The sequence below is a fragment of the Mirounga angustirostris genome, unplaced genomic scaffold (genome assembly GCF_029215605.1).
Source record: "Mirounga angustirostris isolate CCGP_5_RB_7025 unplaced genomic scaffold, mMirAng1.0.hap1 SCAF_1, whole genome shotgun sequence".
NCBI lineage: Eukaryota > Metazoa > Chordata > Mammalia > Carnivora > Phocidae > Mirounga > Mirounga angustirostris.
The window spans coordinates 150776101-150790194 of NW_026991709.1; the positions used below are offsets into that span (position 1 = coordinate 150776101).

At 42.9% G+C, this 14094-nt stretch overlaps 1 protein-coding gene across 3 annotated transcripts in view; it reads right to left on the reverse strand.

Annotated features, from left to right (window-relative positions):
- Nucleotides 1-285: 285 nt before the first annotated feature.
- The window catches only part of STAC (SH3 and cysteine rich domain), a 158738-nt gene continuing 144929 nt past the window's right edge, over nt 286-14094 (reverse strand). For all 3 annotated transcript variants that reach the window (XM_045904071.3, XM_045904073.3, XM_045904070.3), the window contains one exon: nt 286-5165. In XM_045904071.3, the coding sequence (XP_045760027.1) occupies nt 5067-5165 (99 nt within the window). In that variant the 3' untranslated portion in view covers nt 286-5066. The remainder of the gene's footprint in view (nt 5166-14094) is intronic.

Below are 14094 nucleotides of genomic sequence, written 5' to 3' on the forward strand. Positions count from 1 at the left end.
AAGTTTTCTGAGAATATTTTTGGAACCTCTTCACTTAAAAGTGGGTCCTTTACAGTTTCCTCCAGGGAGTTAAAGAGAATGTTTACTTAAGAACTGACATTAGTGATTCAACCTAAATGTAAAAGGGGAAGCTGTGGTGAAGAGCATTTCCTCCCTCCAAGGGCTGGCACCAACCAAGCAATTGGAGATCCTTGCAAGATGTCTCTTATTTCAGTCCACTGTTGTTTACTCTTGACTTCCGTGTCTTTGAGAGAGCACATTAGTAATCATACATGAGAACACAGATGACCTGAACACTTTGTTTATTTAGCAGATACATATTAAACTTTATATACTATAGACATGAGTTCTCTTTTTTTTACCAGCATCCATTGGACATTTCTAAAGATTAGTCATATATTAGAGCACAAAATGCCAATTAATTTCCTCAAAGCAGAAACCCTGTGGATCATATTTTCTGACCACAATGCACAATGGTTCTAATCACACACACATATACACACACAAAATAAAAATCTATGGGAAAATCAAAACTCTAATTACAGAGTATTTAGAAATGAATGGAAATGGGAACACTTTCATATGGTCAAAGCTGAACTCAGAGGAAAAGTCATAACCTTGGATGATTTTTTTTTTTTACCTTAGTAAAGAATGAAAGTAAACTAAGAAAACAATTTTTAGGAAACTTGTTTAAAAGGAGAAGATAAAGAAAAATATTGCCATGCATAAAAACAGATGGGGTCAGGTGTAACCTGAGAACCTGAGGAAATGAGGCCAGTGGAGGAAATCTAAAGAGGATCCACCATTTTTCTTGGAAATAGGTATTGTATTTTTCCAGGGTGTATTTTCAGGATTTCAGTACATCCTGACTTCCATGAACACAGGGAAGATGTTTGACAGCTGTTTAAACTTAATGGTGAGATGATAAAAAAGCCTACTACTTTTTCATTTTTAAAAAGGAACTATAAAATAAATTGCTATTATCTTGTTACTGTTTTGAGGTACAGTTACATTTCTATTACCCAGGGGAAGATTGAGGACTATTTAAAACTCCTTATTGGAAGCTAAGGAAAAGAAAATATATTCTAAGGGTCAAAAACACCAGGTGTTCTACAAAACACACAGAAGAATTGCAACTGAGCAAAATCTAAGACACCGTTATGGGATATCATTAAACCAGTTTTAATTTTTTTTTGGTCCGAGTTGTTCGTAAGGATTTTTGTTTTGTGTTAAAGCTGTGGAACACACCTGCTCACTCAGTTTCCTGGGGAGGCTATTTTGGGCAATGCTGAACTCTCTTTTACTCCCAGATTTATACCAGCCTACGCCCTACTGCTCAGTATTTGCTAAAGCCATTAGAGCATGAGAAAGTTACTCTTCTTCCTGAGCTTTTCACCCACTGGGGACACAGATCCCACTTTCTCCTACTCCCTAAATACTGATTCCAGAGTAGATTGTCTTTCAGCCTCCATTTTTACTATGATTATGTACTTTTGTCCTTTTCAGTAATTCATGGGTATCTTAGTGAGATGTAGGAAGAGAGAGAGGGTATTAGATGGATCCAATATTATATGAGAATTCTCTACCACAGCATTTTCTGAACTATGTGCCTTGGAATAGACTAGTTGATCCTAATAGGTGTTCCATGGGTCTAAATCCCCTTTTATAGATTTACTGTGAAAATTAAGAAATTAAAGGCTCTGGGAAATCCTGAGTAAAGAAGCCTGGTTTATTTTATTTAAATCTAAGCTAGTTGAGCACACAACACTTTTTTACAGCTGCCTGCACCTGGTTCTAGGCTAAGGTCAACCAGTAGGTTTCCTTCCTGACCCTTTTCAGAGACCTCGACTGGCTTTTGGGCCTCCTTGCTGCTTTTTTACGTTTTAGCAGTACTTGACACCAGACTATTTACAAGTACCATGACCTTCCCCCTGATTTTATTTTTCCCCCTTTAATAGTGAAGAACACTAACTCTAAAAAGTGCCTACCATGTACCATCTCATTGGTTGCTTTAAATATATGACCCAGATGCTGGACTCTTCTTCCTGACAGGAGCGTGTGTATGTGTGTATTTGGTGTGTAGAGGTGAGGAAGGAGGTGGTCTGTGAAATCAACCCTACTAGTAGTCAGTTGGACATCTACACATGGGCTCTCTTTGTAGCCCATAGCCCACATTAAAGGAGTCTCAGTTGTCTGCTGGTGATGGGGTAAAAAGAAGTTCTATTCTTTACATCCTGAAGTCCTGAGGAAGGTTTAATCAGTTCTTCACTTCAAATTCACCTCTATAGAATCCAAGTCCTATAGCACTGGTAATGGAGTACAGGGCAGAGCATCCCTGTTCCAGTTAGATATATGCCCTCCCTTAGCTGCAGGCAGGGGCAGGAGGTGAGGGGGCACAAGGCTGTTCTCTCACACTATGAAGAATATCCCCTCAGGCCCCCCTTTTTTCCCTTCGTATTAGCACTTCCTCTCCAACCCTCTCCCTCTCCAGAATCTGTCTCTTGAGGCCTTCATCTCACTCCCATTCCCAAACGGTGGATCTTCTCCCCGCCATTTCTTGAATCTTGGAGACCTTCAGGACTTTGGTAGGTCACAGCTGTCCTTGTTCTTGCCATTTCTGCAGACAGGCGGGAGGAGAATAAATGCTGTGGCTCCTAAAGTCTGGGTATGTATATGTGTGTGTGTGAATATCCGCGGCAATCTGCATTGAAGAGTAGCTTTTTCTCTGATATCTGCAAGACTCCAGATCTTTAAGGAACACCAGATATCTTGCATTGGGAGGGTTCACTGTCCACCAGTACTTGATGTTTGTAAAAATTCTGGGCCTCCTTGTGCAGGATGTGTGTTTTTTCTTCTTTCTAACATTGGCTCAAATTACGAGTCCCTGTTCTAGATATCTATTTCTGTAAAACAAATCACTCCAAAACGTAGTGACTTAAAAACCACCAAATCGTATTTATTTTGTTCATAAATCTATCACTTGGTTCATAAATCTATCACTTGAGAGGGGATGGCTGCTGATGTCTGGAATCCCAGCTGCAGACACATATGGTCTGTCCACTGGGCCTCCCCCACACGGTGGCCTCAAAGTAGATAAACTTACATGGTGGCTCAGGGTTCCAACGGTGAGTGTTCCCAGAGAGCAAGACAGAAGTTGCAAGGACTTCTTTTGCCTAGCTTCAGATGTCATGTGGTAGGACTTCTGCTGTATTTTATTGGTCACATAAGATCGGTCCTGATTCAATGTGGGAGTGGGCCACACAAAGGCGAGAATATCAGGATGCGGGGGAGCACTGGGGGACCACCTTGGGGGCTGGCTACAGCAGCCTCCTTCTATTCGGTTTCCAAAGGCAAACTGATTTTGTAATGCAAGTTAAATTTGTCTAGGATATGACGCCACTGTACCCAAAAACTTCAGTGGATACTCCACCAGAAAGATCAGGACACACGTTTTCTATGCTCCTTCCAGGCACTGTGTTGTCTTTATTCAATGGACTACTCAGTTAGAGGCAGAGAGTGTTTGTACTCTGGCATTCCATTTTAGAGAATGGCAGTCATATTATCCACCCTGGTTCTCGGAGAACCCATCTTGACTCTGTACACTCAGTTTTGCAGGTTGTACTGGAGAGGGAGAAAATTCTGGATGCTGGCTTTAAAATGATAGTAAGGCAACCAAACTACTGTGAAACCAGCAGCCATCCCCTCTCAGCTCCCAACATCATGCTGAGCAGTAACAAAAGAAATAAATGGAGATTAATGACACTAGGGTTTGGGAAGTAATGCTTACATGCATAAGATGTACCCACTTAAGTCTTTTAAAAACCAGTTGTTCTAATGCTTTTATTGCTCTGTAACAAAATAAATTGAGCTGACATTGATCCCAAGGTCATTATGAATTGAAGTTTAACCATATTAATGACTAAGTAATCAGATGCAAGTTTGAATGCTAGGAGGAGGCTTGCGGAGGGAGGCATCACAGTATATCGAATGCTTGTAAACATTAGTACAAGTATAGAGTAAGAGAGACTCTCCTACTTGATGCTAAATAGGACCCAAGTTCCTCTACTTTCTGAGGGATGAAGCACTAAGGATTTGTTTCCATTTTACATCTGCTAGGGTATAATATACTGCCCTAGAGAAGAATGGATTTTGATTTGGCTACTTTTCTCCTAAGATGCTATTGGTTCTCCTCCATGTTCCTAGTTCTCTCCAGGGTGGGCTCAGCCTCCAAAAGGGGTTCCTCCAGGATGGCATGAGGGAAAATGCTGCCCCTAGTACAGAAGACGTGAAATGAAATGGGCTCTTTGCTGGGACTTCTTGCCCCATTTTCTTTCCCAGGTTCATCTCCGCAGGGAAATGCTTTCCTAACTGAAGGGGCTGCATAATCTTCAATAAATCAGGCTCTCTGCCCCACCTACTCCTACTTTGCCCTCTGTATCAGTGCCTCATGTCCTCTGGCACCTCTGTCGGTAATTAGAATAGCAGCTGGTGCCACCAGCTCAGTCCTCACATCTCACAGCACCCCTAGGACTCACTCGGAGGACAGAAGAGACAGCGCAATCACAAAGTGAGGGGGCTGCGGGGAGCCCTCGCATGTTGGGGGCTGGGAAGCAGGACTTCCTGATGCTCTGCAGAGAGACGGCAAATGTGATGATGCGGATGGGCCAGCATTGGGGACACGCGTCTGGAACCAGAATCACACTTGGCTGTGGGGATCCGAGCCTCGCACTGGGCCCACGCCACACTCCAGTGGGCTAACTTACATCACATGGACAGGGATGAGGTGGGTCCTCAGGGACAGCTGTGGCTACCGCCCTGCCGCCACCACCACCTGCACGGCACTCAGCTCTCTCAGCCCCGCCCCCACCGTGGGCAGCCCGGCAATGCTGTGAGATGGGGCCTCTGTCTTGTGGCTGGTACCCCAGTCTCAGATCCGTGAGTCTTGTCTCACTGTTTCCCGGGGGGGGGGGGGGCGGGTCAGTGCGGCAGCTCCTCTGCGTGGACACAGTGTGAGATGAGACATCGCAGCGGAGCCTGGCCACTGCAAAGGCAGGAAGGGCCAGCAATCAGATGTTTTCTAAGACATCCAGGGGGACGAGGCCTCTCTTCTTTCCACTGAGGACTCTGATAAAGCCATCCTGCTCCTCTTCGGAAGTCACGCAGATCTGAATGCCAAGGAAGAAAACATCAAAGTGTCAACAAGGAAGAAATTAGGAGCTCTTGAATCACTGTGGACTGAGGCCAGGAGCACCAAATTGGAAAAGGGAGAGCAGTTTCAGGTGGGGAAGGGAGGGGGGAGACTGGCTCTGTAAGAGAAAGGTTGAATAAATATTAGGCAGAACCTCGGTTTGGAACTAGGCCTAGGTGCTGAATGTTTTCTGAGTTTTATGAATGAAGTTTTATGAATGAAGATCAATAAAATAGGATTAATCATATTGTGTCCCCCTGAAGAATCCCTATGAGGACAGAATGATATAATGCTTACCAGAGAACTTAGCATGTGGCATGCAATGAGTCCTCAATATATTATTTTAAAGATCCAGATGAATAGCTGGCTCCTGTCATGTGCTTGGAAGTTTATATATATCGTATCAGGAAGTCAAAGGAAATTATTCCATTCCTGGCCCCTAGCAAAGCAAACAGATGCTACCATCTCCCCTTGCCCACCTGTGCTGGATTTAACAAGAAAGTGGTTAAAATCTATTTGGATACCCTTGTCACTTATCACTGCCACTTACCACTGAAGGGCATGAAGTGTGGATATGGTCAGATGGACATATGGTTTTTGCAAATAGCTGATAGGGTGTTGTGAGTTTCACCCACTCAACCTGCTTCCATGGATGGTAGGTTATGTCTTAGGTTGGATTCCCTAGAAACAGAGCCTGAGACATGAATCCTTGTGAAGTGGCTTGTTGAGGGCATGCTCTCAGGAGGTGGGAAGTGAGAGAAGCATGGGGGATAGGGGAAGGAGCTGAGCAAGGGTGAGGTCTCAGCTGGAGATGAGCTTCAGCCTGATCCCACAGGGAGCTCTGGAGCATGAAGTACCCCGTGGAGTGGTCCCACCTCGAGGCAAGGGGTCTGGCCTCTTGGGCCCCATGTCAGTCATCGGCCACTGGCTAACGTGGGTGTGAGAGGTGTGACCTGTCAGGTGAGGCAGCTCTTGGTCCTTGGAGGGGCATTAGCTGGGTAAGGGGCAGCTGTGAGTTGTTACTGACACAGCAACCAGGAGATGGGTGTACCCACCTAGTGAAGGGGATGTGGGCAGAGCATCAACAGAAACCATATCACATGGAATAAGGGGCTTTAACAGGACACTTAAAGAGCTTCATTTGTGACTCCTGGGGTTTGGGACATACAACGGACTGGTTTCTGGTTCATGTTTCAGAAACTTAACTGTGATAAACTTGACTGGAAAGAGGCTCACACAGGGAAGTAAAGAGGAGTTAATTTGTAAAAACAGATGTGTTGACTGTTTCCCAAAGGCCAGAGGTGAGCTGTGGGAAAGAAACAGCCTTGGGGCCATGTTAGATCCTGCTAGAGCCTGATGGGTAAGGTGGCTGCCAAAAGGAGGGTGAACCACCTGATTTTCAAAGGAACTGGGGCACTGGCCAATGTACTGACTTGTTCTGCACCTCCTAGTTGGCATCCCTGTCACTGTGCATGCCAGGAACACCACAAAGGATCCTAGTGATAGGCAGGTTGTAGAAGAACCCATAAAAATGCCCAGTATAGGTCATAGAAGAACCCATAAAAATGCCTTGAGAGCAGGATTTACCTTTAAAACCTGTCAAAGACTGAATTTCTTCCTTATTGAAATATGCCCCAAATTCAACAATCCTTACTAAGTAGTCCAACCAATCTGCATCAGTAAAAAACTTTACACCTGTTCCCTTGTGCAGATTTGTTCTAGATGCTTATTTAAAAAATGTCCAATTGAAATATTTAAATAGAGAAATGAATATGAAAATAATTTACTGACATATATACACATAGATGTTGTATCATGTTGACGTTGAATACAGAGAACACTTGGGCAAGGAATCAGAAAACTGAAATTCTGGCAAGAGCTCAGAGCCTTACACCATTACCCCAAGCCATAGAACAAACAAAAAAATGATTGCAGTTTGGGTCTCCATTAGCTTTTTTGGTCATTTTCAGAGTTTTCCTGGTTTACATTAACAGTAAATTTCAGTTTGTCTAGTAAGAGCCCACTGACAGTTTAGATGCATGTCCATATACACTCCAAACCTATATTTTCCCTTTTTCTCTCTAAAGATTTCATTGTAGAAGAGAAAAAGTGCTTGGTAGAGGCAATGGAAGAGTTGTTGGCAGGTGTCTCAAAAATAGGAGGCTAAGATGCACAAATGTTCATGCTTTGTTGCATGTACTGACTTGTTCTGCACCTCCTAGTTGGCATCCCTATAGTGATTTGATTTGGGGAGACCTTCCAAAGGACGAGGAGTTCTGTACCCACCATGCACTGCTTGGACAGTCTTGGGAGCAAAGGGTAAAGAGATGAGGAAGCTAAAGGAAGTTGAAAAAGATGAATACAAAAGGTTGAAAATAGGCCTGTACTCTTCCCAGAAATGAAGGGTCTAGGATTTAAAATTCTGATGGTACAAATAGATAGCTCATCAGGCTTGAGAACCTGCCATTTTAGGAAGCAATAACCAGGTTGGAAAAATTTCCTTTCATTTTGAGGTGGAATGGAAAGATGAACCCAGAAGATTATGGGTAGAGAAGGGTGGGAGGTGAGGGAGAATCAGAGGAACTCCTTTGCTTTGGAGGGTCATGAATAGGGTAACCAACTTGTCTTGGTTTGCCTGGGACTTTCTCAGTCTTTGCACTGAACGTCCTACATCTCAGGAAATTTCTCAGTCCCAGACAAAGTAGACAGTTGATTATCCCAGCAAATGTTTTACTGGCCAGGCCACGTGAGAGATGCCCCCAATGTCTGAGTCCCTTAATTCCCCACTTTCTGCGCTCATTCATTCATTCATTTGCTCATTCATTCATTCTTCAAGTTTTTATTGAGTGCTTACTGTGTGCTAGCTACCACTCCAGAAGCTGGGGAAAAAAAGGCAGATCTCTGCTTTCATGGAGCTTATTGGGGAGAACTGGGAGAACAGACATGTGTGATGAGCACAAGGGCCTTGTGTGTTTTAATCACTGATTATTTAGTGAACAACATTTAATAAGCTGACTATATAAATCATTAACAATTTTTTAAAAAAGATTTTTTATTTATTTATTTGACCGAGAGAGACACAGCAAGAGAGGGAACACAAGCAGGGGGAGTGGCAGAGGGAGAAGCAGGCTTCCCACTGTGCAGGGAGCCCGATGCGGGGCTCCATCCCAGGACCCTGGGACCATGACCTGAGCCGAAGGCAGATGCTTAACGACTGAGCCACCCAGGCGCCCCAAATCATTAACAATTTTTGAATGAGTTTCTGAACTCATGAGGGAGAGGGTCCCTTTGCTGACCTTCTGACCTATCTCATTGACTGGAACTGGGGCACTGGCCAACTACTGAAATCATTACCAGCAAGGATCAATTCAATTAGGATTCACCTGAGTCATGGAAGGTAGACATGGACAAGAGAACAAAAATCAGGGCTCTGCAGTGTGGGGAAAAAGGCAGAGATGACTACTAGTACTAACCAACAGTTGGGTGTTAGAGGATTTTAAGTGGAGGAAGGAGATGGCCAGATATATATAAACTGTTTTTTTTCCTCTCCTGTCCTCTTCTCTCCCTTCTTCTCTTGTTACCTGATGGCCTTCTTCCCTCTCTCCCTGCCTCCCTCTCTCCCTCTCTTCCTTCCTTCCTCTCTTGCTCTCTGGACAGCCAGACTTCTGAAGACTAGACTGATTTCCTTCCTACTGCTGACAAATCCTGGCCTGTCCACCCTGCTTGCTGACAGTGTTGCAGACTGCCTGGGGGACATCATGTGTGCAGCAGGGATGGCCTGGGCATCTCAGGACTGAGGCGGGTGCAGCATACACAGAACAGCAGCAACAGCACCCACCATACTCGACACAGCACCTCCAGCAGCCTAGTGCTTACCTAGCCATCCAGCTTGACTCCTGCCAGCCCCAGGGCATCACTCAGACTTAGTGTCTTTTTTTTTTTTTTTTGAGAGAGAGAGAGAGAGAGCACACATGCACTTGCAGGGAGGGGGGACAGCAAAGGGAGAAAGAGAATCCTACCCTGAAGGCGACTCCCCACTGAGCGTGGAGCTCTAGTAGGGGCTCCAATCCCAGGATCCTGAGATCATGACCTGAGCCAAAACCAAGAGTCAGCCACTCAATCCTGATTGAGCCACCCAGGCATCCCACTTAGTATTTGTTATTAATGATAACCCCAATCCCACATGTTTCTGCTCTGGTTTCTGCATTTATGGCTTTACCCACCCTCCTGCTCTCACTCCCCCTAGTTCTTCAGGACTATAGGAGTGGACCAGATTTTCCCCATTCTTGTCTCCACTTGATATCTGGTTGCTGACCTACTCCCCAGCCCTCTGCTTCTCCTATGTTGCCCCAAATTCTGCTCCCTGCCAGTTAAGTGCCCCTCTTGGCTCAGTCTCTTCCTGGTCCTTCCTACCTGGCTTAATCCCTATAGTCTAACCCACTTTTGGGAGCACATATGCTAATAACATCTAAGGTCTCCCAGGCCTTGCCTCCAAACTCATTAACATTCAAATGGGCTGCCACTTAAACTAGATGAACAGTCATTTTATTTGAAAAGATTTCTTGCCTAGCGTTCTGATCTGTCTTCCCTCAAACTACCTATGAAAATATAGGGGGTGGGGAGGTTGAATGTTCTAACACTGAGCACTGGGACTGGCAGCCATTCCAGAGGCTGACAGGCACTTCCCTACAACCACTGGAGCTCAACTCAATTGATGCCTGAAGCAAGTTGTACTGATGGATCTAGGATGAATCTTCCAGCCTAAAACACAGCTCCTCATCCAAAGTCTGCCCCAGGCGCAGAGATTCCACAACTGCTCTGAGTAGAAAGCTGGGCAGTCACTTCTCTCTTACTACGGGCTCTACTTTCTAATATAGTCAAAATACACCTTTTCTATCTTACACTACCCTCCTCCTAATCAATGCCTCTCTTTCTACATTTATTGGGAAACTGTGGTCCTCCAAAAAGAGGAAACGACAGGAAGTAGGGGCACATTAGGTGGCACCAGTGTCTCCTGGGAGGTAAGGTCTCAGCAAATAAAACAGCGGGTGGGAATGGAGACAGAAAGACCATGGGATCTTGCATGAAGGAGGAGGTAGCTTTGCATGTGTTCCAGGAGTTGAGAATGTTGGGAAAAAAGCAATGGCAATGGCAATGACAGTGGAAAATCCTAACTTGACCCAGCAGACCAACATTGGATAAACGCCTCTCAGATAACAGAAGTTAGCATAAAAGCCATGCATAATTACCTGCTCCTCTAGCTGAGGATACCTGAAAACCCATGAGTGCACGCTGAGTTGGACTCACTCTGATCCACTCATCTTTCAGCTGGGAATCCTCCGCTCTGCACCAATCTACTCTTTGTTCTAGGATAAGTAAATCACTTGTGGCAGACACTGCCGGTTGATATCAATGGTCATAATCTGTTCTTTTCCCATGCAGCAGAGCCTGGACTTTTGCTCAGTTGTCCATCCCTACCCTACATGACTCAGGAGAATCCTAACTGTCCCAAGTCTGTTTTGATTCTCCTTGCTAGTGATTCCCATGGGACTCAGTTCTAGCTAATGAAACAGGATGGAATATCTTCTAGGGGACTTCTGGGAAAGTCTGTTTTCCTCTTAAAAGAGATACATTAAGAAAAAAATTTCTTTCTTCATCTGGAAGGGATTCTTGGAGTGGCTGCAGCCATCTGTGATCACTAGAAAAGGAGGCTAATATTTCAAGGATGGCAAAGCATAAGGGTGGAAGGATCTAGATCCCTGACCATGGAATCAAGCTGCTGAATTATGAATCCCAGTACTTCCCTGTATCCAGACCTCTCATTATGTGAGTAAAATCTACCTTATGAGATTGACTCAATTTGAGTAACCTGAGATGTGTATTAGTTCATTCTTGCTGTTTTAACAAATTACCACAATTCAGTGGCTTTAAACAACCCAATTTATTACATTTCTGTAGGTCTGATGTCTGGTGGGCTTGGCTAGTTTTCTCTGCTTTGGGGTTCATAAGGCTAAAATCAAGGAGTCAACAGGGCCCTATTCTTTTCCTTCCTTCCTTCCACTTCTCTAAGAGAGGATTAATTCCAGGTTCATTTAGGCTGTTGCTAAATCCAGTTCCTTGAGGTTGTAGGACTGAGTCCCGGTTTCCTTGCTGGCTGTCAGTCAGGGATCCTCCTCAACTTCTAGAGGCTGCTTGCAGTCCTTGACTTGTGGCCCCTTCCTGTATCTTCAGATCCTGTAAGTGTGGGGTGAGTCCTTCTCACATTTAATCTCTCTCCAACCTATCTCTCTGCCTCATCTCTCTTCTGCCCTCTGCTGCTATCTCTTTCTGACTCCAGCTGGATATATCTCACTGCTTTTAAGGGCTCAAGTTATTAGAGCTGGCCAGTCCACACAATCTAGGACATCTCCCTATCACAAGGCCCATAACTTTAATCACAACTGCAAAGTCCCTTTTGCATGAAATCTGGATTAGTGTCCTATGGTTGCTGTAACAACTTACCACTAATTTGATGGCTTAAAACAACACAAAGTTATCTTGCAGTCTGGGAGATCAGAAGTTCTCAAATCAAGGTGAAGGCTGGGTTGCATTTCTTCTAGAGGCTCTAAGAGAATCTGTTTCCTTACCTTCAGCTTCTAAGAGGCATTCCCTGGCTCCTGGATCCTTCCTCCATCTGCAAGGTTAGCAGCATAGCATCTTTAAATCTCTCTCTCTCTCTGACCTCAGCTGCTATCCTCACATTTCCTTCTCTGACTCTGGCCCTCTTGTCTTCCTGTTCTAAGGACCTATGATGACACTGGGCTCACCTGGATAATCCAGAATAATTTTCTATCTCAAGATCCTTAACTTGACCACATCTGCAGAGTCCTTCTTGCCATGTGAGGCATATTCAGTTTTGGGGATGAGGACATGGGGCTCTTGTTCTGCCTACCACAAGGTGAAAGGATCAAAACATTCTGTGGGTGGAAGGGGTTTGCTTGAGAAGAAAACATTACAGACAATACACATTAAATTCAATCTATGTTAGCAGCAGTGGAAGACTGTACTGAAACTTCAGAATATTAAAGGAAGTGGGGCACTATCTGAAAATGTTCTCTCAGGAAGAAGTAGAGAGTGATGAAGTGGAAAGCAATCAAGAGGTTAAAACTATAGGGGATCACAGGGGAAGAGAGGAAAAAAAAAAACAAGATGAGACCAGAGAAGGAGACAAACCATAAGAGACTCTTAATCACAGGAAACAAACTGAGGGCTGCTGGGGGTGGGGGTGGAGGGATGGGATAACTGGGTGATGGACATTAAGGAGTACATGTGACTGAGCGCTGGGTATTATATAAGAGTGATGAATCACAGACCTGTACCTCTGAAACCAATAACACATTATATGTTAATTAATTGAATTAGAATAAAAATTAAAAAAAAATAAAACTAGAGGGGAAATATGGTAAAATAGAGCCAATCCAACCAAAGAATTAAGTTCCCAAAGGAAGAAGCATTAAGATAAAAAGGCAAATGATAAACTGCGGAAATTTTGGCCACATATGGTAGACCAGATGTAAATATTTTTAAAAGCTAGAGAACAGTGTAAGAAAATAGGCAAACTACATAAACAGATTATTCATAAAAGACATACAAATGTCTGATTATGTGTGATAAAACTTCATCTTCCTTAACCATCCAGGAAATGCAGATTAATAGAAATGTTATTGAGCTATCAAAATGACAGACATCAAAAATAGTAATGTTTAATTTTGGCAAGGATGTGGTGGTCACCTGAGTATTCTCATAAACAGCTAATGTGGGTAGAAATTGGCACAACCTTTTTGGAAGCAATTTGGTCATATGTATCAATAACTGTAAAAATCTTTTATCTATTTGTCTATAAATTCTAAAGTCTATCCTATGGAAATAATCAGAATTATGGTAAAAGATTTTGGTTTAAACATGTTCGCTGCAATTATCAATAGTTAAAAAAATTAAAATGGAATATCCAATAACAGGGGAATACTGAAGCACATTCTTGTACATCTAGACTAGGGGTTGAAAAACTTTTTCTGTAAAGGACTAAACAGTAAATATTTTTGGCTTTGCAGGCCATAGGGTCTTTGTTGCCACCACTCAACTCAGCTGTTCCAGTGTGAAAGCAGCTTCAGATAATACACATATGAATGAATGTAGCTCTGTTCCAATAAACTCTGTTTTAAAAACAGGACCAGATTTGACCATAGGTCAATACGCCATAGTTTGCCAAACCCTGATGTATGGGATAAAATGTTACAGAACTGTTAAAAACGGTTTGAGAAACATTTAGTGACTAAGTTAAAAAAACAAACTTAGAACACTATATAGAATATGATACACCAAAATATTAATTAGAAGAAAATTTTGGTAGAAAATATACCAAATTGTTTATGTCGGTAATAACTTGATGCTTGAACTACCTATCTTTATTTTCTTCTTTATACTTTTTTTGTATTTTTCAAATTTTCTCCACAATAAATGCATTTTAGTTTTGTAATTTAAAAATAATTTGCTTATTTTTCTTTAAAGCTTTGACATAACACAAAGAATCAATAAAAACAGTTCTATTGGGATGGCAGAACTATGGATGAATTTCAAGAAATACTTCTATGGTATTTAAAGTCGATTTAATAAGGACATTTTTTGAATTTTAAAAATGAAAAAAAATACTATGGCGTTAGTGCAAACCCTAATTGTGTTCATAACAAAAGGATTACTTGATTCTCTTTAGAAATAAGAGCTCTGTGAAAAAAATAATAAAATAATTATAAGACAAATTAACTCCAGAGGCAGAAATATGATTTGATCAAAGAGATGCATTGCATTTATTTTCAGAATCAAATTTCTTCTATTTCCCTGCTAAAGAGCATTTGTCTCTTTATATTTTT